Source organism: Aphanomyces invadans, assembly GCF_000520115.1.
Source record: "Aphanomyces invadans strain NJM9701 unplaced genomic scaffold supercont1.30, whole genome shotgun sequence".
NCBI lineage: Eukaryota > Oomycota > Saprolegniomycetes > Saprolegniales > Verrucalvaceae > Aphanomyces > Aphanomyces invadans.
Genome location: NW_008580175.1, coordinates 430,919 through 457,940, shown reverse-complemented (window position 1 = coordinate 457,940; position 27,022 = coordinate 430,919). Strand labels below are relative to the sequence as shown.

Below are 27,022 nucleotides of genomic sequence, written 5' to 3'. Positions count from 1 at the left end.
GTGAAAATGGTTGGGATTTTGGGGATTTTGGCGACTTGTGCGTCGGAAACGAGCGAATTCCGTCCGGTTTCGTCATATTTGACAGCCGCGACGGCGTCGCCGATTTGACACTGCATTGGTGTCGTCGCAGCCGCCATCGATGCCACCGCGCGCAAAGGAATTTTGTGCTGCATTGCCCATGACGAGCGAATCCCAATCAACCCTGAACGAGACGATCGAAAGGAAGGGGAAGATGAATTGCGACGATTATGTCTTGCGTTGCGTGGGCAACCATCGATGGTCTTTGTTGGCGTTCTTCTTTCGTCGCTTCGCCATAAACTTGGACAACCGACCGGATTCCTGAAGCTCGTCGAACTTGGCCTTGAGTTCCAGTTGCTTCTTGTCTTTTCGCTGCAGGCGATGTTTACGCGAGTGCCAACGACATGATGGATCGACAGTACCTTGAGGTAGAACGCGCCCTTGCCTTTCTCAACGGCCTCGCGCTCTTCTCGCTTCCGCTTCAACGTGGCGTCTCGAATGCGGTCGGCACGCTTGGCCTCTGCCAGTTCTTGCTTGCGCAACGAAATATCTTGCTGTCGCGACATGTCACCACTGGACGATCACGATCGACGTGGCGTACCTGAAGCTCGGCCTTGCGCGTCTTGCTCTTGGCGTGTTTCAGGAGCTTTTTCGCTTCTTGGAGTTCTGCTTCCTGGTAGATTGCATGACTCGTCGAAATGGACATGTCGTTTCGTACCTTGATGTCGTCGAGGAAGGCATACGACTTCTTGAAGAGATCTTCGTTCAGTTTACCGCTAGCATGATCGAAGCGAGGATCCCGCGCCACCTTCTTGCGGATTTGAAGCACTTCGCGGAAGCGTCCGACGGGCCGCTTGGACGTGACTTCTCGCGGTCGGTTCTTGTTTGCGCGCTTGGTCGACGGGTGGTCGCCTTCATCGCCACCAACTTCATCGTTGTCTTCGTCGTCGTCTTCGTCGCTCTCTACTTGCTTCGGGGCGTTTGCAAATCCATTCTTCTTCATTTGGAGGCGCTCTTCCAGCGTCATGTCGCGGACATCACCGGGTCTCTTGGTCGCCGCCACCATGGTGCTGGATTCCTTTCGTTGGTTCGGGCCTTGGCTGGAAATTTGCTTAAACCAGCACCTTGTCCAAAAGAATGCACAGCTACTCTTTTCGGTATGCTTGATTTATGTATACTTCGAATACAGAAACGAGACGTCCGGTAACGAATTTTCCTGTTCCGGGCAATTTCTCAAATACCAAATGTCAAAAAGATTACCTTATCGAAAGGGAACCCGTTACTTTGTTGGGAGAAGGGTACGTTATCAAATAGATATCACTTTTTCAATACGTTGACGGAAAACGGAACACTTAATCGAATGGAGATGTACTTAAGGGAAAATGAAAAATATCAAAGGCAACCGACACGCACTCGCCTCGAGCAGAGGCAGAAAGCACCTGCCGGCACACTTGACAACATGGCATCGACATCCACGCTTGGGCTGCATCTCATCCAAGTGTGCGCCACGGGCACCCCAGACGAAGCCAGGTCTCTCCTGGCTGCAATCAAGAAGGAGGCGCGTCCGGCGTCTGTGCTGGAATACCGACATCCGTCGTCACAGTTTACCGCACTGCACACTGCCGTATTTCACGGGTGCTCCGAGATTGTGGATCTTCTTTTGCAGCATGGCGCTGACATCCACGCACTTACGAACGTGCAGAAGAAGAACACTCCCCTTCACGTCGCTGCGTACTACGGACATGCGCGTGTCTTAAAGGTGCTCGTGGCACGAGGAGCCGACCTGTATCGCCTCAACGCAGACGGGCTCCTTCCGCTGGATCTTGTACGCTTCAAGAACCACACAGAGGTTGTGAACCATCGAGAAGCCGCGCGCATTCTTATCTTCGCCGTCGAGTTGCACAAAGGCTCTGTTGCATTCTCTACGGGGTCGGATTCGTGGAACCCTTGCTTTGCACGGCTTCTCCGCGTCCAGAGCGGTGCGCCCGGGCATTCCATGGTAGAGCTGGCGCTCCACTCAGAGCGAAGCATGCTGTGCCCGTTCATGGTTGTGCTATTTGATCCAAAAGTTACTCGATTTACCATCACGTCCGAGCGTCCAACTTCATGCGAGCTCGTGCTTTCGAATGGGGTATCATGCTTCCGGTACAAGGCGCCGTACTTTTCAAGAGAGCCGTCCAATCGACGCGCCAAGGTACCCACCGACATGCGATCCATTTCGCGATGAAAAGTCTCATGTCGAGTAGGGATCCGCGATCGCTTCCACGTTCGCCATGCGCGTCGAGTCGACTGAAGAGGCGCGGCAATGGATGGACGTGTGCAACATGGTGCAGGGAATGAAATCATCGCCAATGGGGCCCGATACATTCCGTCCACTGTCGCCGCCATCGCCGACGCATGCTTCATCCCCTCCATCGCACCTTCGGTCCATGGTGAACTCAACTGGTTCGTCGAGAGGGTTGCCACCACCTCCACCGACTGCCCCGTTTCAAGGCCCCCCGCCGTCGTATGAAGAAGCGCTTGCCATGCAAGGCCAGGCGAACCCGTGGAGGCCGTCCGTCCCCGACATTGTCGTGTGCAAGTCATGCCAAGGTTCCCTCGGCAACTCGCCTGACGCCCAAAGATGCCGTATGTGCCTCAAGATCGAATCCCTTGCGTCGTCGCTGGATAAAATCGCAGTTGACGTGCCGCCACCAACGGCGGCTACCGCCCCGTCCGCCCCAGACCTCGGCAGTGCCACAAACGAGTGCGTCATCTGCATGGATGAGGTCCGAAACGCTGTGTGCATCCCATGCGGCCACCTGTCGTCGTGCATCCAGTGCTTGTCCGATGCCGCCACATGCCCCATCTGTCGCGCGCCGATCCAGTCCGTCGTAAAGGTGTTCACGGCATAAATCTCCGCCAAGTCCCATTAACAGGAGGACAACTACACGTTGGGAGGTTGCACCTAACTTAAAGCTTGCACCTACAACTTTCACCGAGGCGTTCAATGTGCACCTATAGGCGTGCACCTAGGCTCTTTTCGATGCAAAATTATTATCAATTTTATTCGAGTCGAATGAATATTTCCTGTTGTTTGAAATCTTACGGATACGTAGCGTTGTGGCATTAAACGCACATGTTTGGACGCGTTTTACCGACTGCCATCAACCCCAGAAACTTCCAGCAGCAGCAGGATGGACGATTTCTCGCTGACGAGCCCAGTGTGGGCTGATGTGACACGTGTGCCGCAAGACGATGGACCAAACCCGGCGGCCCCCATTAGCTATTCAAAGCACTGTACGTCGGTGCATCCGCGCCAGGGAACAACCAAGCTCATTGTGTGCGATTGTAGTCCAAGAAGTGATGGATCTGTTCCGCGCGGTGCTCTTGCTGGACGAGCACAGCGAACGCACGTTAGTACTGTCCACGGCGGCCATTGAGTGCAACGCCGCCAACTACACGGCTTGGTACGTCTTCACCCATGTTGTACCCTGGCGATCTCAAACGTAGTCGCTCTGTAGGCACTTTCGCAGAAAGGTGTTGGCGTCACTCAACGCTGACCTGTATGACGAACTTGAATTCACGAGGCAACATGCGCTAGAATCGCCCAAGAACTACCAGATCTGGCACCACCGCCGCGAAATTGTCGAACGGCTGCAGGACAGCTCGCTCGAGCTAGCGTTCGTCGGAGAAGCGTTGACGGACGACCAGAAGAACTACCACGCATGGTCGTACCGCCAGTGGGTAGTCAAGCATTTCTCGCTCTGGGATGGCGAACTTGCCTTCGTCGACGAGATGCTGCTGCTCGATATGCGCAACAACTCGGTAACAAGCCGCTGGCGTCACCACTCTTGACCAGCCTCTCCATTGTGCAGGCGTGGAACCATCGGTGGTTTGCCATTCACCACATGCACGCCCGTGACGTGCCCGCGGACATCCGCGCTCGGGAAATTCAAGTTGCCGTCTCGTATATTCGCCGCGCGCCGCACAACGAAAGTCCATGGAACTACCTGCGCGGGTACCTCCGGTCGAGCCACGACATCGACGTCGCACCGATTCACCGCATGGCCGAAGAAATCTACGCCGAACACCCCACGACTTGCATCTTTGCCGCGAATCTCCTCGTGGATCTGCATGTGGCAGCGAGCACCCCCGACAGCCTCGACAAAGCCAAGGAGGTACGTCATGTTTCTCTCGGCATGCTCGACGTGAAGTTGAGACGAATTTCTGCATAGATTTTGCACGCGCTCGCAGCCACGGATCCGATCCGAGCGCCGTACTGGACGCACCGCCTCGACCGACTCCCCGCCGTCCGCGTCGACGCACATTAGGACTCGAGAAGGTGCTGTTGTTATACACTCGATGGATGCCCTGTTGCCACTCCCGCCACGTGCACATTGCTCGCGTTGATCTTGCTGTGGAGGAAATCCGCCATGGTGTGTGTGGCCGGTCGAAAACGAATGTTCGTTCAGGTCGTCGTTGCACGGAGAGCGCGGGCAACGACGACGGGGTAGCCTGCCCACACGATGACATTCCTAGCTGCCCAGCTAACGTAGCTCCTGTAAGTAGTCGCTGGGAGGGAGTGGTTTGTGTCGACTGGCAGGGTGTCGGTGTGCGGCCTCCCAGGCGATGCTCCATCTGTGTGCGATGCCTTCGTGGCGCTTCAGTCTGTCGGCGCTTGATCACATCGTTTGTGTGAATTATTGGGAACGTTCATTCATCGGGCAGTAGGGCATCACATCATGGGGATGCTCCTAATCGCCGCGGGTCGCCTGACGTAAAACCCATGCGCGTGCGAGATCGAGGGAATGCCAGCGATCGCGGCCGACGCCATGGTCTGGGGACGGTTTGGCGACCAAAGGCGGTCGCAGCCACAGCGTACAATCCATACAGAAGAAAGCCTCGCCAGTGGCCAGAACGGCGGGGTGATGCCGCTGCCGACGATGCCTACATCACGTTGAGTCGACCGCACAGGTTTGACAGCCCGCTCCATCGACATTCAAGCGTACCCGCAGCGCAGTTAAAGTCGGCGGCCTCGGCTGTACATTGCCGTGACGTCGTGGCAGAGTCGGGGCCATGAGTCACATGACGATCGTGGGAATCCACAAGAGAGCGCAACAAGTGTGGCGCATTACATCATGTGCGTGACTACGATGACGGCGTCGTGGAAGCCGTAGATGAGCTACGCGACTACGCCGGACGCGAGGACAGTTGCAAGGACGCGGTGCAGGCTTGATGTCGCCGAAGAAGTAGCATTCCTAGGCGTTCTCGTGGAAACGAGCGCGATCGCAGTCATGCCGAGGGAAGAGGGAGGGAGGGCCGGCCCTGAGGACCCCCGCGATGCGGTTGATGTCAAGTTGCATCCATCGACCTGGAACCGCCCGAGCGGCACACACAGGAGGCAATAGCAGCGGTCCACCTGACGCATGCACATCGCATATAGTACACTACGTTGAGTGGCTTGTTGAGGGATCCAGTGCCCTCGACACAGTCATGCAGCACCTGATATCTCGTCCGAAAAACGACGGAAAGTCGCCGTCGATGGTCGCTACATTCCGGCACTTCAATGCCCAACATGGCTGGCAAAGAGCAGCAAGTTCGGGCCAAAGAGGGGCTGGTGCGCAAGGGCGGCATTCTCGACTCAGTTCATCGAAGGTGCCGGAGCTCATGTCGTTCGCAGTCACGTCGGGCCCCGGACAAGCACAGCCCCCACCCCGACGGCTACGGAGTTCGACCCGACCAACGCTTGAATGCACTCTCCCTGACGTGGGGAGGCCCCCGCAAAAGCAGCAACGAAAGATATTGATTTGCCAGGCACGGCGCGTGTTGGTGTGTTTCCCGACAACCTGACGTCGCAGGTATCGTGGCAAAACGTGCGTGAGACCGAGCATTCAGCCGCAGGCCGACGGGTCCACACTGACGACACGACCTCTGGAACATGAAGACGAGAGCGGCGCCGGGAACGAGCTTCGCGCAGAGCTTTGTCGTTGGGGGCCCTGGCCCGCGGCAGTGGTAGCGTGAGTTTGGCTAGGCCGACTGTGGCTGCAACGTCGCCAATCTTCACAAGCATGAAGACACGCACAAGGCAACAAAACTCACGGCGGCAACTCGACTACCCGGTCGTGACGTTTTGCGACTTGCACCAAACATCTCCTTGGCTCTCACGGGCGAGAAGAACTCGATCAAGATACACCACGTGGCCCCACATCGTACAATTTTGTGGTCGGCGTCACAGAGCGCCGCGAGGAGGTCGTCGAGCAGGATGACGTAGGTGGCTTCGACCGCCGCGACAAAGTGCGGTGAACCAAGGAGGCGCCAGGCAACACGAATCGTTCGTAGCCATCCTTTGCTGACACTGAATGCGCGAACGGTCTGAGGAAATGGGTGGCAGTGGCAACGCTTAGAAGGAGGAAAGGACTGTCGGCCCACACTCACTGCCTTCGACACGATTGACCTGCGCGAGAGGTCGCCCCACGATGCGGAAGTGAACATACGTGCCATGAGGAGAACTAGCGGCGTCACCACCATGAGCTACATGGACGATGATTCGCCAGAAGTACTGGCAGGCGCAGCTCGGAGCGTCGAGGGCTTGCATGAACTTGCGGTGGATGTGTGTACGCCCTCGGCGAACGGCTTCACGTCGACTTGGAACGCCAGGACCCCTCGGCATCCCTAGTCATACAAACACATCCAACCAAAGAAATTCCTAGCAGACACTCGATCGGCGGTGGGGCGGGGTTAGAAGCGGCAGATGGAGAATGGACGCATCGTCGACTGCAAACTGGTTCGGACCACAATCAGCTTGGGTGGCCAGGACTTTCGCAGCGCGCGCATGTCGGCAACTGCGCTCAGCCGCACAAGCGCTCTAGACTCTGTAGCAGTGGCCCAGCGCCATCTTGAGCTCACATTAGCTGCACACAGGCGAGATCTACACGACTTCAGCAGACGCACCACCTTTGGTTACGTTAACCACGACGCTGTTTCGTACCACGAGGTTTATCCCGCTTCAACGTGGGATATACCTGCCAATTGGCTCTGATTGTTGTCCGTTTGGCGAATCAGACGCATTTATGCTGATTGTCCCTGAGGGCGTTTGGTATTTCCCACACATTGGACGTGCCGCCCACAACTTGCGACCATGGACGTCGAGCAGGAAGACGCGCGCATCCTGGCGATCGGCGGGGCAGCGCTGGATGAATTTTATGCAATGTGCGTCGAGTCGAAGACCTTGTGGCGCACTGAAACCTGCAAGGTGTCGAATGCGTCCATCTGGAGCAAACCTGGCAAGTCTGTGCGACTATTCCAAGCCGACGCGATCGTGGAAGCCCCGCCGTCGGTCGTGTTTGACGTCCTCCACATCAAAATTGCCGACACTCGTGAATGGAACACGTCCGTGGACGCGTGCACGCTCGTGAAGCAACTTGCCCCGAACGTTGAGATCATGCACACCCTGACATTTGCCATGTACGGCGGCCTCGTGTCCGCCCGCGACTTCATCAATGTCCGCGTCGCTAAAGAACTCGAAGACGGCAGCGGGTACATCGTTGGCACGACCGGCATCGAGTACAAGAACGTCCCGCGCGGCAGCGGTGTGACCCGTGGCATGAATGGCGTCATGGGGTTCCTCATCCTCCGCCACGAACGAGGCACACGGCTCGTGTGGATCATCAACACAGACGTAAAAGGGTGGATTCCGCGCAGCCTCATTGACGCAGCCATTCCTGCCGAGATGGAGTCGTACATATTGGCGCTGCGGAAGCGCGTCGTGGCTGTTCAAGCTCTGGAATAAGTAGCTGCACCTTCGTCCCATGCATCAAGTGATCCATTGGTTTGCGTGAAGACATAGCTCACTCGATGCCCCAGCTGTGGTTCCTGATGGCGAATGTGGTAAAGTCTTCCCCGGCTCGGTGCCACCGCGCGTGCGGCGAGTCGTATCCATCTTGGATATCCGTGCCATGGAGCCCATGCGCGATGCTGCATGCAGTTCAACAGGCAATTCTGGCTCAGCGGACGCATCCATGCCGCAGTGTTACGGCCACTAGCATATCCTCAGCGCACCGGCCTGGTTGTAGCGAGGTCTTTCGATCACCTCCGTCGCGCCTTGACGCTAGACATCCACCACCATTCGCCTTGGCTCAGCACAAGTGGTCGAATGTTCATTCATGGGGGTGTGCCGTTTCCAACGAGTGAATAGCGTCTCCCACGATGCACACACCCTCATGTGCTACACATGGAGACGCCGGTGACCACGGATCGAAATGGCAGCTCCCTCAGTTCCTTGGCTACCTCGTCGTATGCCGGGGCGCGAGGCCAAGGCGCCCTCGATCGTATCGATGCGACCAAGGCCCACGCACAGCAGTTTCGTTGGACAGAGCTTCTCTCAGGGAAAGCATATGCACAGCAGAGGCACATCCGTGAATCTCAGACCAAGTGTCCCGGATCAAACTGGCTGGGTGAAATGTGGATGGCATCCACCACGTAATGTTGCCGTGGATGCGCCAAGACGAGCCCACTACCTCTCGTGCTTGAATGCATTCGCTACTTCGCCAGCAGCCCGCACACTCACCTAGGTGGTGCCCCAGAGTGCCCCGTACGCACGTTTGTCAAGCCGTCGAGAGGCCGTCTAGGCCAGCGTCCACGCGCTGGCGTAAGCGACGCCTGTGCCAACGCAAAAACCCTTCAAGAATGGTAGCTCGCCCAGATCGTCTGTGAGTAAAGCCACATCACATCGTAGTCCTTGGCCATGCAGCCAGCCGTCCGCGCTGTCATTAATGCTCGCTTTTCTTTCCACCCGGGTAGCGGTGGCTGGCGCTCGCTCCACCTCCCGGCAGAACGGCCCTCTGCACCTTCGATTCCGCCGAAGTTGCCACCAATTGTACTGGATTGTGGCGACCAATCAACTGCGACACCATACCAATCCTCGAATTTGATTGGTTCCTGAAAAAGGCACAGTGCCCCTCCCCGATAAAAAAACGGAATGGTCGCGGCGCTGGGTCCTCGGCGAGCTCGGGATTGCACTGCTCTTGGGGAGTCCACCGGGGTGAATTTTCTTTGGGATGGATCGCGACCTTCAACGTGAACACACACCACAACTTCAACCCCACGCGGACGACCCCAGCCGCAGGGATTGTTGGGAGAAGCCACCCATGCGCGACCGGTTATGCCCCCTCTGGCGCGATACCGACAGCATACACGGCTACTTTCGAACGCCGTCCGCGTGGCCGACGGGGTGGGGGCGACCCGTGCCGATCGCCATCTCCTCAGCCTCCCAAGTGCATTGCATCATCGCTGCATGACATGTGACACGAGAAGTTGGGGCGCCCCCGATTGGCTTAATTGCCTGCCTCGGCACCTGAGGCAAGGCAGCGTCATCGTTGACGACGGACTATTCACTAAGTTCGTGTTGACCAATCGTACTTTAACCGTGTTCATCAAGGGGTTTGTAGGCTCGTACTTCAGCGACGCTCGAAGTTACCCTTGCGCCGTGCCTGCTCTTGTCCAATCCACGACGAAATACATCGAAGTTCAATTTTCTAGATCTCAGGCGTCACTAAGTGCGATTTCGACCGCGTTGGAAGCGGCACCCCATTCTCCATTCGTCGCCTTCCGCCACATCCTACGAACCCTCGCGCCATCATGGACACGCTGTCTGTCACAATGCTCAAGCCGTCGTCCGCGCTGGAAGAAGCCACCCGCGCGCTCGGCTCGTTCATCAGCCTCGGCTCGGACCAAGACACATTGGACATCATGCAAGACCTCATGTTCATGCGTAAAACGTTCTCGATCAAACCAACCGTCGCAGTGTTCACGGCACCCAAGGAAAAGAACCTCAACACGATCTCGGAAGAAGAAGAGTGAGCGACGTCGCACCGCACCCAACCCCTCCACGCGGGAGGGGTATTGTTAGCTTTTGTTGGCCAGGCTGGAAGTTCCTCCATTGTGCTTCGTCAACGCCGTAGGAATCCCATAGGTTTAGTCTACTCGCCATCGTACTTTTGGAAGTAATCTATTTAACTCGACGTGGCTACCCCATGTTGTTCGTGTTCATGTTGATTTCTTGGGCCGCAACATCAAGCTCGACGCCGCGTTCGAATCAATCCAGCCCTGCACATCGGCGTCCACTGGAGGCGCCGCGACGCCCGGTTGACGCATCTCCATCAGCTCCTGCGGCCTCAGCGACCCCATTACGATGTTCTTCACCAGGACGACAGCATGCACGAACAGCGTGTCGGCTTTGCCCGTCACAAATTGGTGCTCCACATAAAACGCCTGGTTGTCCCACGTCCGGATACGAGTCCGGAGATTGTACCATTGGCCGAACGTGAGCTCGCGGCGGTACCGGATCGACAGCGCGCCGACGATTAAGTTGCCACCGTTGGCGCAGACAAGTCCCCACACTCCATTCGCCTATGGTAAACACGACGTGGGTGAGGTGGAGGGCACCTTGGAAGAGTTGCGTGTGACGGAGAGGAATGATGTCCACAACTAACCGTCCAAAATGCACGACGGCCGTATTGACACGCTCGCAAGTACCGCGCATTGTTGAAATGTCCGTTGCGATCAATGTCGTTCAGACTCACCAACGCAGGGTATTCATGCGTGTCGAGAACGCTCTGGATATGCGTCGGCCGCGGCTTCACGACCGTCACGATGATGTGAACAAAGTACCACACGTCGGCCCACACAAACGCTGAGAGAAAAGCGATCACTAACGAGACAGCGACGGACGCATTCAAGAGCACATGCGCCAAGCAAAAGACTGCGATGGACGGAAACACCACCACGACGGCCAGCCCAGTTGGATGCAACTTCATCTTTCGTCGTACAGGGGCGGTTGGCGCACGGGCGCATGTCGAAGCTCCTTCCCCAAACTTCGAACGATTCGTTGGCGTTTCGTGAACTTTTGGTGCAAAATTAGTGAAACATTTACGGGAATATCCTCAAATCCAGGTTGTCCGTTTCGTGTACAGCATAGAGTTTGACGTCTACAGTGTTTGTGCGACAATGAAAAGACCTGCGCACGTGGAGGCGATGGTATCCTAGTTGCTTCACAGGCTCAATTGCCCGACGAAAACGCAGTGTATCGAAGCCCGTTCACTCGAACTTGACTTAGCCAGCGCGAATGGACTTGTCATTTTTTCCAAAATCGAGCAAAATCAACTTCGAGTTGTCTGTGACGGTGGCGCGTCAGACCATTCAAACGTGGAAGCCATTTGATTGGTCAAAGCGTATGCAAATGGAGCCATTCGATTGGCCCATTTCGCACCGCGCGGGCTATGGCACTTTAGGCATGTCGTCGAGATATCCGTCGTCCAAGGCGGTGATCCTGCTGGGTGGCCATGAGGACCGACACTTCCGCCCGCTGTCGATGGATCTACCGACCCCGCTGTTCCCAATTGCCGGTCGACCCATGCTTTTCCACCACGTCGAAGCGTGTGCAAAGGTCCCGAACCTCCAGGAGATTCTCTTGATCGGCGCGTACGACGCGGGCCTATTTGCGAGCTTCATGGACGTGGTCACGCGCGACATTGCGGGTGTGACGTCGATCCGTTACCTCCAAGAGAGGCAGCATCTCGGGACCGGTGGGGGGTTGCGAACGTTCCGCGAGGACATTGAAGCAGGCATCCATGGCAGCCCCGACCTGTTCTTTGTCTTGCATTTCGACATTTGCTGCAGTTTTCCACTCGTGGACATGCTGCATCATCACATTCGAGCGCAAGCATTTGTGACGGTGCTTGGGAAGCGAGTGTTCCCCGACGAGGCCAAGACGTACGGGTGTTTGGTGGCTGACCCAGACTCGTCCGAAGTGGTCCACTGGGCCGAAAAGCCAGCCTCCTTTGTCAGCGACCTCATCAACTGTGGAGTGTACCTCATGAATATGGACATGATCCAGGACATTGTCGAGTTGGGCGATGCGCTCGTCGAGCAGCGGCAAGCGGCCACTTTGCGCAGCGTCGAGTATCCTCACCTGTTCAACGACATCCCCGACCAGCTCCGGTACGTCTCCCGTCGCGCGACCACAATCTCACGGCATCGATGACTGTAGTCTCGAGCAGGACTTTTTGCTTCCCATGGCTGGGACGCAGACCTTGTATGTGTTCGAGACCGGTGACTTTTGGTGCCAAATCAAGACTCCCGGCATGACCGTCATGTGCTCTGAGTTGTACATGCAGCGGTATCGCTACGTCGATCCCACGCTTCTGGCGTCGACCGGCGGCAAGCTCTCGCCGCGAATCGAAGGTATCAACTGCACGCCGTCACCTTTGACCTGCTTCCATCGCACCAATTTGCGCCTGCATGTGCTGGTTGCCACGTTCGCTCGCATCAAGAAATCTCCTGACTCGATCGTATGACTAGGCAACGTTGTCGTTCATCCGTCTGCCAGCATTCATCCATCCGCCAAGCTTGGCCCGAATGTGTGCATTGGGGCCGGCGTCACGATCGGGCGCGGCGTCCGCGTCGCCCACTCGATCGTTTTGGCAGGGGCGACCATTCGAGACCATGCGTGCGTGTTGTTTTCGATTGTCGGGTGGAATGCGATGGTTGGCGAGTGGGCTCGAGTGGAGGGTACGACATCATGTTGCAGCACGCTCAGGGTCGCTGCGATCGCGACTCGTTGGGCTCGGTGACACTCAGCGACTCATGTAGGCGAGCCCCCGAATAGCAAGCCAGATGCAGCGACGGTGGCGCTGGGCGGTGGAGTCCGCGACGTGACGATCTTGGGGACGGCCGTGGTGTGTGCGCCGGAAGTGATTGTCCGCAACTGCATCGTCCTTCCCCGCAAGACGCTCCGGCAAAGCTGCCACAACCAAGTGCTGCTCTAAGGCTGCCTCGTTGCTACACGAAGGACAGTGTCGACATCTTGCCAGGTCGACGCCTGGTACAGCGTCGGTTGACATGCATCCGCGGCCTTGGACAGACGAGGCGAATCCGCGATGGACAACCCGACATGCGCGGCGACTTTGAAGATGCTGCTCTCACTCGTGTTCAGCACGATGCCGACGTCGGCCGCCAAGAGCGCTGGGAGGTCGTTGACACCGTCTCCCACAAACGCCACCGCGTTGGACGGGTGCGCTACAAACGAATCATGAGTTGGCAAAGAACACTTTCCAGTATTTATCAAGACAATGGAATAACGAGATCGAGGCGTTGTATGCTGGCATTCGACTTACCGCGCCGATGTTTGTGAATCCAGACGGCTTTGTCGTGGGGAGTTTGGAACGGAAGAACGAGGTTTCCCGTCGACACGTCGGTGGCGTCGAACTCGAGCTCTACGGATGGGGACGAAAGACTCGTGGTGGGAAGATAACAATAACCGTGAGAGCAGGAGGGCCTCACCGTTGGCATGCACTGCAAACGGCAAGCCCGCGGCGTGTCGAGCACGTGCGATGTCAATCAGCGCGGAGGCAACACTGGTCTGGGACCAATTGCTTGACACGACGGCGACATCTCCGCGCCATGAGGACAGAACACGCGCGCAGTCAGGCTTCAATTCCACACGGTTGACGATGGATGCACGTGGAAGGCCAGCTAACACTCGACTCGCGATGACGCGGTCCACGGACCGCAAGTCTGCCGCGGAATATGCCGACAGAAACGCATCTAGTACGTGAGGCTGGAACGACGATGGGGTGGACGCTTTGTTTTTGATGTCCACGGCGTCTCTGAGTGACGACATCACCACCGCATTGTCGTCAAGGAATTGCTTGACGAGGTCATCCCACACTTCGGACGCCTGAGAGTGCTTTCCCGTGCGGGCAAGGCGCGCAAGATCTGCAGTTGTGTCACGTACAGAGCACGTGTCATCGAAATCCACGCAAAGCGTCCATGAGGACACCGAGGCGGTCGGCGGCCTGGCCGTCGACCTCACGTGCCTCGCACACAGCATATTATCCGTATCCTGCATCATTTTATCCGGAGAATTCGCAAGAACTGTGTACATTTTCACCGTCATCATCGGGAAGCGGCAGCGGACGTCATGCAGCTGTCCGAAGTGAGTGAGCTGCGAAGCATCGTAAGCCTCATGCGGCTGAACGCATGCAACAGTCCTCGATTCCACGATCGCCAGGACTCTGAAGTGGACCGTATCTACAACTCGTCGCCGAAAGTGGCCTCGTACGAAATGCGATCGTCCTGGATGGACCGGCCGTCGATCCAATTGGCGGTGCCGTCCGTCGCCCCACCACAGTCTCAAACACAAGCGCAATTGCCGAATGATGACGTGGTATCGTGCGACGACGACGCATCCGTCTCGTCGTTCAAGGCGAAACCCCCTGCAATCCAGGAGAATAAGCAAACGCGCAACGACACAAAGGACGCGTTGGCCGCCGCGCCAAACGGCAAGCCGAAAGTCGTTGTGTTCGATGCAAAGAAAGCGTCCTCTTCAAACGCGGATGCAGGTGCTGGTGAGGTAAGTAGAATGCTGTTTTTGGCGAGACCACTCCCGCGTCATCAAGGCCATGTCGTAGCCGCCGACGTTCGTGTTTGAGCGGGAAGACGTTCCCTCCTTCATCCAGTCTGTGCAGACGTCGCTCCTGGATGCTGCGCTGCGCGGGGCCATGATGATCAATAACAACGGCAACGGCCCCTCGACCATGCACAAAACCCACCACGCCATGGTCGACGCGCCGATGATCCCGCTCCAAATCTACCTCCCAAACCGCGCCGAGATGCAAGTCGAAGTATCGTCTTGTCTATTCGGTCATGTTGCTCAGCCACTAGCTTGGTAGCTGTACGAAATCTCGACCGTGGAAGAAGCGATTCAGACGATCCTGATGACGCATTTGCAAGAAGGCAAGCGCCCGCAGTTGTACTATGGCCATCCCGAGTGCTACGACCTCCGACTGCACGAAGCCAACGGGTATCCCGACGAAGACTTTCCAGGTAGGTACGAAGGGCGACCCGGGCTCGCGCTTGAGTTGCCGATTCCGAGTGTGGCGCATGTTGGCGTTCGATGTCAGCAACCAGCCCGTATCTGCGCGGCCATGTTGAGGGCCGACCGGTCGCATGCATGCGCTCGTGATTGATTGCTGGTTGCTACTGCCGTGACGTGTGCTTTGTTCAGTGCATCGACCTGACCTCGCTGCGAGTAGCGCTGGACCGCTCGCGCAAAATCAAAAACTTTGGGGACAACGGGAACCACGAGTTTTGTTTGTGCGAACGGTCAGAAGCGTGTCCGCCACCGGATGGATCACCTCCATCGAGTGCAGACCCGTCGATCATCCACCGAGGTGGTCCCCAGCACTCGATCCCACCTGGAGACTCGCGCCGCATCGCGACGAGCGGCGACAAGAACATTCTCAAGATCATCATGTACGTTCGACGCCGTGGTGGAATATGTCGCAGTGCCCATCGGGCATTTCGTGGGTAGGCCGAACGAGAACCACTCGGTGATCCCGATCAAGGACGGCACGACCGGCAAGGACTTGCTCCCGATGCTCAAGAAGAAGCATCGACTGCCCATGCTGGACGAGTACATCCTCAAGGTTAGCGAAGCCGACAAACTGCGTCTGGACCTGCCGTCCGAGATCATTGATTTGGAGACGAATTTGAAACCTCTCGGGCTGCAAGAAGTCACGTTGGCACGAAGCACGTCGTTGTTATGTCGATCGTACCCGTTGGACTCATCTCGCGGCCTGCGTAGAGGTGTATGCCGACGCCCCGGCGCCAGCTCCCCCGCAGTCGAACGTATTTGGCGAAACCGGTGCGGTGCTTGCGATGCCAGGAATCTCGTCATCGCGTTGTCATGTGTAGCGGTCGAAAGCGCGGAAGCCATCAATAAGAACGTCCGGCCGCCCCCGTCGACTTTTATGTATAACGACGTGAAAGCGGCCATGTACAAGGAGTGGACTGTGATCAAAACCAACAAGTTTGGAAAGCGCCAGCATCGCATGTTGGGCGTAGACTCGCACAAGGTGTACAACTCGAAAGTCGGCGAGCGCGCGATGATCTCTCGCACCAACATCAAAGTGGTAGGCCGCGATTTCGTGAGCCATGGCGCTGGATCCGACGTGGGTCGTGCGTAGGCAGAACGCCCGATCTCGAGCATTACGTGGCTTCGGTTCCTTCCTGGACCGTGCGACTTTCAGATCCAGTACAGCCAGCCCGACGAAGAAACGATTGATTACTCCGCTGCAAGTGCATACGAATGCGGTACGTGGTTGGAGTGCTTGTCCTCTCCTCGGAGGAGGGCACGCCTGGCCTTGATGCTGCTTGCGTAGCCGAGATCGTCGCCAAGATCAAGTACATCCAGGAAATGCACAAGCGCAAGTAGGGCCTCGGCGACGCTACGACGTGATCTGAATGCTATATGACTTTGCAACGGGGGTGGATTTCGGCATGGGTGCAACAAGAACATTCCAACTCGGCAGCAATGCTGGCCGTGGGATGGGGCAGTGGCCTTGGGACAGCCTGTTGCGAACGACTCGGCACGCAAAATTGCTCGAAACGGCGTGGTGCTCAGTCGAGACGTGCGGATGATTCAGTTGGCATCCTGTCCATCGTGCCACATGCAGACCAGGGCGGTCATGTCCGCGCCGATGCTCCGTGGGGTGTACTTGCACGCAGTAGATGGACGAAACAGCGTGAGCGAGGGTATAGAGAAACGAGTGGTGGTGGGTGGAGAGGTCGGTCGTATCTAAAGTCTCCAAGCGCCAGATTGTATTGATGGTGGTTAAACAATCGTGTAAACGCAGTCGATGATTCAAGCTCTCCTTTGGATGTGTCACTACTCTTGTGCTGCTGCTTCTCGCTAGTCCATGGCTTAGACCTTGAACCCACGCGAGTTGCGGCGACCGCGAGCCTTTTCGAACTTGCGGCCCTTGCTGCGCACATACGGCTTGACGTGGTCGTGGGTGTTGACGCTGTCCAAAGTCGATTCGTGGCCGAAGTGGCGGTACACTTCACGGGCGGTCTTGCGGCCGCGCAACAGCACCGTGTTTTGGCCCTTGGGGGCGCGCAACGCCAGTTGGTCGAAGGTGAGGATTTCACCGCCAGCCTTCAGCACACGGGCGCGGGCCGATTCAGTAAAGCCCAACGCGGCAATCGTGAGCTTGGGCACGTCGAACAAACGGATGTCGTCCGTGATGGTGCCGACCACGACCGCAATTTGGTCTTCCTTGTTCTTCATGTAACGCGCGACGCGAGCGATGGACATGGGAGGCTGGTTGGTGCGGCTCATGTACAGGCGCTTCAACACGTTCTGGTTGAACTTGGCGTCGGTACGGCGGGCCAAGAAGCGGTAGAGGCGCACGAGGAGGTTGAGGTACACGTTTTCCGACTTTGGGGCAGTGCGGGACTTGCGTCCGGTGCTCTTGCCGCCAGCTACGATATCCTTTCCCTACATCCAGACACCACAAACGACACCGTCACATTCCCTGTTGGTCCACGTGCACATTCGTGGGGCTCGTGGCGGGCATGCGTTGGCAAAGCATGGCCACACACGCAAGACATGGCTCGTGCGGCAGACCCAGCTAGCCTGTACATGCCACGCACACCTCGACCACCTGCATCTCCATCCATCCAGCCTTCCTCGCGACGTACCATCTTAGCAGTTTACACGGAGACTGAAAATGGACCTGCCCCCCAAACCCACGAGGCCGTGCCCACCAACGAAAATGGCGTTCGCCCTACCCCTCGACCACTCTACCAACCAACCAGCGGGATATCCGGTAAAGTGCGCCCGACGAACTTAAGCCGATCGTATGGAACTAGACAGGTTAGTATGTGTTTTCACAGGTCGACCGACATGGCGTTGAGGCTGGCGGCGGCGGCGGGATGGCGGCGATCGTGGGACGCTTTACCACAGATCGTCGCCCGACGGACTCGGGGGTCCGCACGGACATCGGTGAACACGATGACGACTTTGTCCGGTTCGGATGGACAAGGACCCCGCGCGACGCTCCCGTTTGACTCGAATCGGTTTGTCACACAGCTCCAACATCAAGGTACGATGGTGTGTGGTGCGTAGCATAATGAACTCCATGGGGATGTAGGCTTCTCGGCTGAACAGTCAGAAGCTGTTCTGGATGCGCTAAAAAGCACGATGAAGGAAGCTTTGGACGTGCAGGATGGCATGGTACGCAGCTCGATGGCGACAACTCACCAGGAAAATGATGTGGGCGAACTAGCTCGCGACAAAATCCGAGCACGTGCAACTCAAGTCGGAGCTAACGGACCGCGTCTTTAACTCGACACTGAAATTCGGTACGGCGTAACGCATGCACCGAGTGGTTGCCTGACACGCTGGTAGACATTGCCCAGCGACACATGCGGGACTTGCTCGAGCGGGATTTTAACAACCTGAAGCAAGACATTCGCATGATCGAGAAGAATGACTTTGACAAAGTACGCAACGAAATCGTCGACATGGAGAAGCGATTCCTCCTTCAAAAGCAAATCACGGACCGCATGGTGCACAAGCTTCACTTGGCCAACGAAACGATGGAGACCATGATCATGAAGTTCTGTACGTGCTGTGCTCCATCTCCTTCCCTTCCTTTCCTTCTCCTTTGGGCTTATGGATCGCTTCTCCCCGTAGCGGTGGCCGGCGGCGCAACCCTCGTCATCCTGATTGCCATCGTCGGGACGTATTTTGAAAAATCTTGACAATGAAATCAGTTGCACTAATATCGGCGTTTTCCGGATAAATTCCGGATCCCACACTTGTGTTTTCACTCGCAGGTTGTGGCATGCATCGTGCACTGCGGGCGAGGGCTGTCGCGGCGGCGGCGACGACGCACCAACTGGCAACGATTCCGCGATTCACAGCGGCTGGTTTTACTGCATAATCAACGAACCCCCTTGAACGAGAAGTGATTTCGACGGAAGGACTTGATCTTGATATTGTGGACTCACAAACAGAAGCATTGTCTCACTTGGACGGCGAAGGTGACTCGTACTCGGAGCGCGTCCACGTTGTATCTCAGCTACAACGGCACGGTAGAAACGAGGCCTGCTTACGCAAGAACCTCATTGAGATGGTAGGGTACTCGGCCGTGCAGGCGCAGGGACTTGTTGACACGATGAAAACAGCATTCACCGACTCGATTGAAGTTCAGCAGGCGGTGGTGCGCTGCAGCATGCCAGTGCATTTTCGCAAACTAACGACTGGTACGTGTATGGGATGCAGGTGACTACCAAGGCGGAGCACGTTGCACTCAAATCCGAGATCCTCGAGAGGGTGTTCAACTCGACGCTCAAATTTGGTACGGTGTCCGCTGGCCAAGCCAAGTGATGATTCCGTGCATGCTTAGATATTGCCCAGCGCAACATGAGGGATTTCTTGGAGCACGACTTTGTCACACTCAAGCAGGACATCCACATGATGGAGAAGCTCGACTTCGAAGCAGTGCGAAATGAAATTGCCCAAGTCGAAGCCAAGTTCAAAGTACAAAAGGAGGCAAGCGACGAAATGTTTGACAACTTAGTCAAGTCCAATGCGCGATTGAAAAAACGCGTGCTAAACTATGGTACCGACATCGACGGGATAGCGTCAAAGTCACGAGTTCGTAGTCGTGGCGTTCGGATCGACCATTGCCATCATCCTGGGCGTCCTCGGCTCCATCATCGACAAGCACTAACGACTTGCGTCATTTCGTTCAACTTGGCTAGTTGTCTGCGGACATCGCAGTGTCTGCGTGCCTCTTTGCCAGTGTGTTCCAGACTGGTTCTGCGCCTGGGATGTTTGTCGGAGGGGGTGGGGGCGATTTCTCCGTTCTATGCAAGTGGTCACGCCACCTCCAACGTTTGAATTTGGTACCTGACTTCTTTCGGTGGTCGTGCTTCGGGTGCCTGTTGCATAGCAGCATGATGATAGTGATGGATGTTTTGTGGGATGCGATCATGAGTCGTCGGACGTACCGGGCTTGGCGAGCGTTTTCGTTTACCCACGTCGTTGGAGTATTTGCCTATCAACGAAGCATGCATCGATGCAAAGTGCTCCTTCAGTCGGTCGTCGCGGTCCATCCGTTCCACCACTTCTTCAAACCGTCGTCGACCCGCTCGAATCAAGAGTTGACGACTCGCCGCGCTGTCCACGAGTTGCCGCCACGTCGGGTCACGGTTTAATGTCGGGACGTTTCCTATGGCAAATGAAAGCCTCGTCATCGCGATGGGACCTCACGCAGCGTACCAAGCACAAAACAACAGTAGCGCGCACGCGTCATGCCGACGTTAAGTCGCCGGAGATCGCGGAGAAACCCAATGCTCTCAGTTCGCACGCACGAGAAAATGATCACGTCCTTTTCACGGCCCTACGCGCTGTCGTGACAGATTGATCGATAGGATCGACAGGAACAGGCAAGATGGCGAACCTGAAACCCATCGACCGTGTTTACTTCGACGTCATGGAAGCCTTGCTGCCGCACCAGCGTTTTCAACGTGTTGACTTGCTCCTTGTACGGGGTAATGAACCCGATGGACCATCGATTGGATCGAACAAGCGCTATTTTTTGATACAGCATGGCGACCTGCGAGACATGAGAGCCCATTTCGGGAGGGACAGTCCACCGATATTACCATGGCCAGGCCAAATTGAGCTTCGTCCATGTTGCACTTGGACCCGCCAGGGCCATTGGACTCGCGCCCATCAATATCAAACAGCAAAAACGGTTGGAAGAACGGGTGCTTGTATACGGTGTTGCCGAGCGCGAGGACGCGCGTGCCGATCACGTCGCCGTCGTTTAAGATACCACCGTAAAAGCACTTGGACGGAAATTCACGGAGAAACGGATGCATGCGATATTGCACCTGAGCAACGATTCCACGACATGAAAATTTGCATGTGACGAGCAACGTACTCGAAGAATCGCGCGGGGCACACCACCTTCGGCCAGACGTTCAAAGAGCGATCGATTGTACAAGAACTCTTGGGCGCGAACACTCTTGACCGTCGCCGGGAGCTGCTTGGGGTCTCCAACAAAAATGGCCCGGGCCACGCGTTCACGGAGCGGAATCAACGTGCTCAATTCGACTGCTTGAGCGGCTTCGTCGATAATCACGGCATCAAACCTACCGATCCAACATGCAAAACACGTCGTGGAAGCATTTGGCAACACCGCACCCTCGTGTCAGAACGTCCAAGTCACCCGATCCGCACTTGGACAATGTACAGACGATGATGTTGGCCTGCATGAGGATGGACGTCGTGATCTGTTGTTCGAGGTTTTGGACTTCGTCTTGCAACCGCCGCTTTTTGCCTTGCACTTCGTTGAGCTCGCGATGCCACGCGGTCATTTGGCGCTTATCCTTCTTTTTGGCCGGGTCGGTTTGTGCGTGGAAGGTTCGAATGTGGTCGCGCAGCTGGTTCTCTCGCGTCTCGAGGATTTTCCACGCTTGGTACTTGGGATGGATTTCGATGTTTCGCCGTACGACAGCTATCATTTGTCAGCGACAAGGGTGACCGATTCAATGCGTACGTTTCAAGCACACGTGCTTGACGGCGTCGGGCGAGTCGTCCGCTGTGGACCCCAACCGAACAATTGTCATGTCCTTGTTCTTGGGTTGATTTTCTACCGGCAAAGGCGACGCTCGCTGGAGAGTTGGCGGCACGACGGCAAGCTGGGCACCAGTCGGGCCGACGATCCCGTCCGTCACGAGGCGCATGATCAGCTCGTCCACGGCTCCGTTGGATGGCGCGCAAATCAGGATGTGATTCGTGTGGCCTTTCTCCTGCGTTAGTTTCGACACGGACAAACCGGTCGAACGATGGAGCACGCCCATTCGATTCGCCGTGCCTGCCATGACGCCATTCAATCGCTGCCGACTGAGCGATTGATTTTTTATTTGTTGGATGCTTGTGCGACTCACGCCATCGTTTTGGACACTGAAGCGCATGGCGGGCCTGGGTGTGTGAGATCTTGTGGCCGCTGGTAGTTGAATCGACAACAGGCCAGCCACAAGGCCTAGTGAGCAATGTCAACCGACTAAAATCATGCTTGAACAACGGACCTAGGATCGTCTTGGTCTTGCCGGTACCAGGAGGGCCTTGCAAGAGACTCACGCCGGACTCGTAGTTGCTCAAGACGGAGTGAATCGATTGCAACTGCGAGCTGTTGTACATGGGACGCACTACGTCCCACATTGGTTGCGGCACAAACACTGGAGCGACGTGCAACGCGTCAGATGCCGTGAGCAACTTTTGCCACCGCGTCATGAGTTGCTGCGCCATCGTCGGAATGGTTTCGTCGCCTTTGTACTTTTTCAGCTTTCGCACAGCCACGCCAATATTTGTCGACTACAGCCACCATCCGTGTCAGTATTGGTGCCTCATATACACGTAGCATTTGCCGCGTACGCGCAAGTCTTCCAGCTGAATCGGCAACTTGCTCAGTTTCTTCAAACTTCGCCTCAGCAGCTCGGTCGATTCGTCGCACTGTACACCACCAGCGTAAGACTCGACCAAAACACATACGCCGTACCGGCATTTCTTTCCACTTGTCAAAATCTGACACCATGGAAATCAATAAACTTTGCGTCGATTGGCACGACTCTGGCGACAGCACGACCTTGCGCAGGTGCATCGGGATCAAATCCAATGCCATCATGGCCACGTATTCACGCGCAGCGGTCGTGAGGTTGCCCAACACCCTCCCGTCGAATTCGTCCATGGCGTTCAACATCACGTCTTGCGCCATGTCGTCGCTCGACAGAATCAAAATTTGCATGTCCGTGGCGCCGTTGGCGTCTGGCTTTTGCTGCGGTCGGTCCTTTCGCTCGGGCTTGACGAAGATGCCGACGGTCGCGTCCGCATTCTACAAATCCCAGACCACGTTCGATATCCACAGGTCATGACCATGCCGCATTGTCGTACATTAACACCACGCAAGTACAACACATCATGGTTTCGGAACTGAGTGGCTTGTTTGGCCGGACACGTCACGACAATCACCCGCATATTGTCTCGAGCATGCTCCGACTGTAGGCGCAGACGAGTGGGCTTCAGTGCATCGACCTTGTTCCACCTAAAACCGCATAACCATGTCACACATCGATCAGCCACGTCACCATAGGAACGGATCGTACGCTTCAACCATATCGCTTTTGCATTCTTCAAGCATCAACGGGGCAAACACAGCATGGTAAGCTCCAGCGCTAGCAAAATTCACGCCCGGCACTTGAAGCTCGGCCACATCGCCGGATTGCTCGGCCAAAACAGACACGACAAGCAGAACTTGGCGGAAAAATGGATGCAACGACGCTGGGGCTATTGGCACGCGCATGGTTCGAACTTGCCGCACGACGTTCAATATCTTGTAGTTTTCGACTGGGATTTCTGGCTCCGTGGTCACGGGCGCCGGGCGCTGGACGTTATGTGGGGTTGGTTTGAGCGTGACTGTTCCGCGCACAGGCGGAGTCGGGTCATGCGACATGACATCCTTCATTTCGGCCTCTCTTAATGCTCTTGCTTCATTGGTCTTTTTCATGATTTGCCTCGCTCGTTCTTCCACCAGTCGCTTGACATCTTCTTCGTCGTTGTAAAATCCATGTAATTGACTGGGGGCGTTCTTCACCGTGTCCGCTGTCATCCGCGTCGTCATGCCTTTGGACGATGTCCGACTCGTCCGGAACTGGCCTTTGTTGAGTTTTTCCAGCTCTGATTCGGTCGCATCGAGGCGTTTGCGCTGCCGCTCTTGCTTGCTGTCGGCAATTTCCCCACTGAATCCAAATAGTCTGGTTTGGTGATACTGCAGTGGTGCTTTCTTTCGGTTTGGTTTCGTGTGCCACGGATTATAATATTGCGAATGCTCGACAACGTCGTCGTCTTTGTCGTCGACGATGACCTCCACCTTGCGGGCTTGCATTTTCGACGTTAACTTCGTGATTGCGGCGCGGAGTTTTGCTATATTCAGCCAAATCTGTGTTAGCCTCCACTGAATCGGCCGTATTGCCTGTACCCAGTTCGGCTGGTGCGCTCCACACGTCAATGGCGACTACATTCGGTTCCACGGAAGTGTTCCAAGCCGCGGACATCTTGACCAGTTCGTCTTCAATGCACGTATCAAGGCGAAAGGATGCGTAGTCCTTGGCGTGGCCCAGTTCCCCGATGATGTACATGGCCAAGTCCACGACTCGTCGCTGAATTGCAATGCTCGGATGCGCCAGCGCATGTCGGAGCAAGAGAAGTAGCACTCGATTGCCGGCAAATTCCATCGACTTGTGCTTGCGCGGTTGAAACATCCACCAAAAGCGCCACATCACCTTGACGAATCGCAGCAATCGAACGCCGTAGCTTTCTTCCATGGTGTGGCTTGTGTGCAGCGCAGTGCAAAAGAAATCGTGCATGAGGCGGGGGAATCGGAGGAGTGACATGCGACCTCTCAACGTCGACCCGGTTGCTGCCGCGATCGCATCAAACATTTGACTAGGCAACCCTTCCAAGACATATGTCCAATACTGCAGCACTTCCTTCAACACGCTGACGTGGTGGCCTTGGCTGCGCATGTATAACAACGTGGACATCACTCCCCGACAAAACGACGGCATGTTGTACTCGACAAGTCGCTTGTACGACACATTGATGGGCTCTGTGGACACGTTGTTCACAAACGTGCTCGCCGGGGACCCGCCATGCATGACCAGACTACGCAACCTCATTTAAAGGACGCTCACGGGTGCAACCTACGTACGTTTTGATGCTGGCTCGGATGGTCGGGTGCGTTGAGATCAAGCACATTGATATATGCTGGGCGACGGCTGGGATTTTCAGGACATTATACAAACCTTTCTCGGCAATTTCATGGGTGAGGACAGTCAGGTACGGCACCAACCGCTCTTGGAACTCGCGCAAGTGCGGTGAAGTGGGCACGACGTGGCACAAGTAGGCAGTGACCCCCACACACTCAAACAACGCAGCATGGACGGTGAGAGGGATCTTTTCGACGTCTTTCCACGCACACAAGTTGTCAAGGAGCCACGTGCTGCTGAGCAGGCCAGGGACGTCGAATCCCCCGATCAAGGCGTCTCGTATTAAGTACATGTGCTTTTGAAGGACGAGCGAGATCGTGGACGCGGCTGCGTCCACCAATTGAAGCAACGTTGACGTCTTGATCGTGTGGAATAGGTGCTCCATCCATTCGGACGCAAAACACGAAGCATTCCGAGCGTCGTCCAGTTCTGGCCGTGGGTACGGCCACCAATACGTGTACCTGGGTGTGACGATTTCGACGGTGTGGTCGCCAGGGAGGTCACCGTCCTTGGAGGCAGTTGGAGTCGTGCTTTGCTTCACTCCGTAGGCTTCCCGTACTATCGTATACAACACCTTGACGGCCGTGGGAAGCAGCACAGCATGGTTGGCATACACTCTTGCGCTTGACAGGAGAAACGTGTAGATGGCGGTCCGCGTGGAGAAGTAGGTTTGGGTACTGGTGTCGTCGGCGATGGCGGTGATGGTGTCGCCGTCGAGCTCTGGTCGTAGGGACCACAGCAGTGCCGGTAAAAGGTCCAGGAAACCAATTACGATGAATTCTTTCCACGCCTTTTCTTTGCATTGACGCAGGATCACGTCCAAGACAGTTGATGGATCGTACGCCGTGTGCTCCCAGAAACGATGTTTCAGGGTGGCCAGCAGCATGCGATAGCATCGGGTGACCTACTCCAGTCGTGACGCAACAGTACCACGTGAAAGAAGGACCACAAACGTCAGCCGACGAGCTCAAGCATCTTGCACAAACATCGTAACCAGGCAGGACGTACCACCAAGAGGCCCTGCAGAGGTAATGCTTGGGTTTGGGCGGGATTGGCATCTTGGAGACATGAAAACACAAGGTCCGGCAAGTTTTTGAAGCGACGGAGGAGCGTTTCCTTGCTTGGTTCGTCCAACGCCTACAACACTGGGGGGTATTGCGTGCATCGTCTTGACGGCGTGAACAACGGACCTGGAACAGAATGTCCAAACCAGCCCAGAACACTTGGGGCGATGGCGACTTTGTACACTGCCCGGAAGTGACAAACTACAAACGCCATTACGGCAACCGAATTCAACACAATGGAGAAAGGGTCTACCAAGTCAAAGTGCGCCGTCGATGGAACGTCCATGTCGGTCCAAGGCTTGTCGAACGCGTCGTTCTCGAGCACGTACATGAGCTCTTCCATGTAGTTCACGAGCGACGGCGTGAGTTTTGTCGCTTCTTTTGCCGCTTTTTGGGCACTCCATGATCTAGTTCGAGAATTAGCCTGGTCAAGAAAGTCGGTCGATTTGACTGAAAGGGTACCGCAACGTCGAGTCGGGGCAGATGGACAAAACGAACAGTCCAGGCAACGAAGTCAGGGCGGAAAAATCGCAGTATTCTTGAACTTCAGTGGGCACGTCGGATATCCACTGACAATGACGTGACGCACTATGACCGTGTCGAGATTCGAAAGTACCTTTTGCAACGGCTTGAGGAAGCGGTTGTCCCGCAGCATGCGAGGGGACGAAAACAGTTCGAACAATGCCATGGTAATCTGGTCTTTGCTTTCCTTTGCGTTCAAGCTTTTTTCCATGGATCCCATCGACCATAACTTCTTGAATCGCATCATGTCAAACTCGACGAGGATTTGAAACGCCTTCTTTGCGCCATCCGACCCGATTTCGTCGCGCAGTTCCGCCGCGAGAGTCGTCAAAGAATTTTGGTACCCCTGCATGCTACATCCACACGTCAAGTGAGCATCTTCGCTTCATGTGTCGAGTGGGAGCGTACCAATCTGTGCATAGCCCCAACTGTCGATGGCTTTCCTTAATCCACTTCAATGTAGCGCTGTTGTCCTTTCTTGCAAACACCAAGCGTAGCATGAAGCGACTTAGCTCCGCGTACCGATAGCGGCACCACCAGTGCACCGTTCGAGCTTTGGACTCGTCAGCCACCTTGAACAAGAACGATCCTACACGGTTCCACTCATCGAGGAGGTTGCTGTTCTTCTTGTCGAGCTCGACAAGTTCGTCCGCAAGCTCGGCGGCAGCGGCCTCGTTTGCATACTCCGCGTCGTCCATAATATACATGTCATCTTCGAAGTCCTCCATATTGCCGTCGCCCATTCCGCGCGC

The 27,022-nt window shown here is 56.0% G+C and overlaps 12 protein-coding genes across 13 annotated transcripts; 7 read left to right on the top strand and 5 right to left on the bottom strand.

The window, feature by feature from the left end:
- Positions 1 to 30: 30 nt before the first annotated feature.
- H310_11251 (hypothetical protein) lies at positions 31 to 1,166 on the bottom strand. Its single transcript, XM_008877841.1, has 4 exons — positions 737 to 1,166; positions 620 to 691; positions 441 to 572; positions 31 to 390 (listed from the first exon to the last, which is right to left on the bottom strand). Exons 1-4 carry the CDS (start codon positions 1,082 to 1,084, stop codon positions 247 to 249), a joined length of 696 nt encoding a protein of 231 aa, XP_008876063.1. The 5' UTR covers positions 1,085 to 1,166; the 3' UTR covers positions 31 to 246.
- A 254-nt stretch (positions 1,167 to 1,420) lies between these two features.
- On the top strand, positions 1,421 to 3,075 carry H310_11250 (hypothetical protein). Its single transcript, XM_008877840.1, has 2 exons — positions 1,421 to 2,212; positions 2,265 to 3,075. The coding sequence occupies exons 1-2, from the start codon at positions 1,478 to 1,480 to the stop codon at positions 2,910 to 2,912; spliced, it is 1,383 nt and encodes a 460-aa protein (XP_008876062.1). The 5' UTR covers positions 1,421 to 1,477; the 3' UTR covers positions 2,913 to 3,075.
- Positions 3,076 to 3,148: 73 nt separating this feature from the next.
- On the top strand, positions 3,149 to 4,380 carry H310_11249 (hypothetical protein). The gene is made up of 5 exons (XM_008877839.1): positions 3,149 to 3,297; positions 3,353 to 3,467; positions 3,522 to 3,825; positions 3,876 to 4,178; positions 4,236 to 4,380. The coding sequence occupies exons 1-5, from the start codon at positions 3,195 to 3,197 to the stop codon at positions 4,329 to 4,331; spliced, it is 921 nt and encodes a 306-aa protein (XP_008876061.1). The 5' UTR covers positions 3,149 to 3,194; the 3' UTR covers positions 4,332 to 4,380.
- Positions 4,381 to 7,104: 2,724 nt separating this feature from the next.
- Positions 7,105 to 8,183, top strand: H310_11248 (hypothetical protein). The gene has a single exon (XM_008877838.1). It carries the CDS (start codon positions 7,139 to 7,141, stop codon positions 7,787 to 7,789), a length of 651 nt encoding a protein of 216 aa, XP_008876060.1. The 5' UTR covers positions 7,105 to 7,138; the 3' UTR covers positions 7,790 to 8,183.
- A 1,377-nt stretch (positions 8,184 to 9,560) lies between these two features.
- On the top strand, positions 9,561 to 10,032 carry H310_11247 (hypothetical protein). Its single transcript, XM_008877837.1, has one exon. It carries the CDS (start codon positions 9,637 to 9,639, stop codon positions 9,856 to 9,858), a length of 222 nt encoding a protein of 73 aa, XP_008876059.1. The 5' UTR covers positions 9,561 to 9,636; the 3' UTR covers positions 9,859 to 10,032.
- On the bottom strand, positions 9,934 to 10,963 carry H310_11246 (hypothetical protein). The gene is made up of 2 exons (XM_008877836.1): positions 10,491 to 10,963; positions 9,934 to 10,407 (listed from the first exon to the last, which is right to left on the bottom strand). Exons 1-2 carry the CDS (start codon positions 10,812 to 10,814, stop codon positions 10,045 to 10,047), a joined length of 687 nt encoding a protein of 228 aa, XP_008876058.1. The 5' UTR covers positions 10,815 to 10,963; the 3' UTR covers positions 9,934 to 10,044.
- Positions 10,964 to 11,276: 313 nt separating this feature from the next.
- Positions 11,277 to 13,160, top strand: H310_11245 (hypothetical protein). Its single transcript, XM_008877835.1, has 4 exons — positions 11,277 to 11,997; positions 12,047 to 12,240; positions 12,358 to 12,567; positions 12,649 to 13,160. The coding sequence occupies exons 1-4, from the start codon at positions 11,291 to 11,293 to the stop codon at positions 12,822 to 12,824; spliced, it is 1,287 nt and encodes a 428-aa protein (XP_008876057.1). The 5' UTR covers positions 11,277 to 11,290; the 3' UTR covers positions 12,825 to 13,160.
- H310_11244 (hypothetical protein) lies at positions 12,500 to 13,883 on the bottom strand. Its single transcript, XM_008877834.1, has 3 exons — positions 13,339 to 13,883; positions 13,173 to 13,271; positions 12,500 to 13,074 (listed from the first exon to the last, which is right to left on the bottom strand). The coding sequence occupies exons 1-3, from the start codon at positions 13,676 to 13,678 to the stop codon at positions 12,821 to 12,823; spliced, it is 693 nt and encodes a 230-aa protein (XP_008876056.1). The 5' UTR covers positions 13,679 to 13,883; the 3' UTR covers positions 12,500 to 12,820.
- A 41-nt stretch (positions 13,884 to 13,924) lies between these two features.
- H310_11243 (hypothetical protein) lies at positions 13,925 to 16,343 on the top strand. The gene is made up of 9 exons (XM_008877833.1): positions 13,925 to 14,410; positions 14,469 to 14,681; positions 14,730 to 14,883; positions 15,093 to 15,312; positions 15,371 to 15,588; positions 15,644 to 15,703; positions 15,754 to 15,971; positions 16,026 to 16,152; positions 16,221 to 16,343. Exons 1-9 carry the CDS (start codon positions 13,979 to 13,981, stop codon positions 16,271 to 16,273), a joined length of 1,695 nt encoding a protein of 564 aa, XP_008876055.1. The 5' UTR covers positions 13,925 to 13,978; the 3' UTR covers positions 16,274 to 16,343.
- A 251-nt stretch (positions 16,344 to 16,594) lies between these two features.
- Positions 16,595 to 17,614, bottom strand: H310_11242 (hypothetical protein). Its single transcript, XM_008877832.1, has 2 exons — positions 17,542 to 17,614; positions 16,595 to 17,338 (listed from the first exon to the last, which is right to left on the bottom strand). Exons 1-2 carry the CDS (start codon positions 17,542 to 17,544, stop codon positions 16,763 to 16,765), a joined length of 579 nt encoding a protein of 192 aa, XP_008876054.1. The 5' UTR covers positions 17,545 to 17,614; the 3' UTR covers positions 16,595 to 16,762.
- Positions 17,615 to 17,732: 118 nt separating this feature from the next.
- Positions 17,733 to 18,627, top strand: H310_11241. 2 transcript variants are annotated; one of them, XM_008877831.1, is made up of 5 exons: positions 17,733 to 17,945; positions 17,994 to 18,076; positions 18,129 to 18,204; positions 18,251 to 18,466; positions 18,539 to 18,627. In XM_008877831.1, the coding sequence occupies exons 1-5, from the start codon at positions 17,747 to 17,749 to the stop codon at positions 18,604 to 18,606; spliced, it is 642 nt and encodes a 213-aa protein (XP_008876053.1). In that variant the 5' UTR covers positions 17,733 to 17,746; the 3' UTR covers positions 18,607 to 18,627. The 2 variants fall into 2 exon arrangements, with proteins under 2 accessions (XP_008876053.1, XP_008876052.1); XM_008877830.1 differs by having other exon boundaries at positions 18,251 to 18,627.
- A 980-nt stretch (positions 18,628 to 19,607) lies between these two features.
- On the bottom strand, positions 19,608 to 27,013 carry H310_11240 (hypothetical protein; the record flags this gene model as incomplete). The annotated part of the gene is made up of 22 exons (XM_008877829.1): positions 19,608 to 19,716; positions 19,760 to 19,791; positions 19,861 to 20,081; positions 20,132 to 20,252; positions 20,313 to 20,468; positions 20,518 to 20,748; positions 20,799 to 21,009; positions 21,062 to 21,374; positions 21,417 to 21,902; positions 21,949 to 22,234; positions 22,295 to 22,372; positions 22,419 to 22,751; positions 22,811 to 22,961; positions 23,023 to 23,839; positions 23,895 to 24,580; positions 24,627 to 25,588; positions 25,693 to 25,821; positions 25,875 to 25,949; positions 26,002 to 26,155; positions 26,211 to 26,317; positions 26,365 to 26,623; positions 26,679 to 27,013. 22 exons carry the CDS (start codon positions 27,011 to 27,013, stop codon positions 19,608 to 19,610), a joined length of 6,252 nt encoding a protein of 2,083 aa, XP_008876051.1.
- Positions 27,014 to 27,022: the final 9 nt, after the last annotated feature.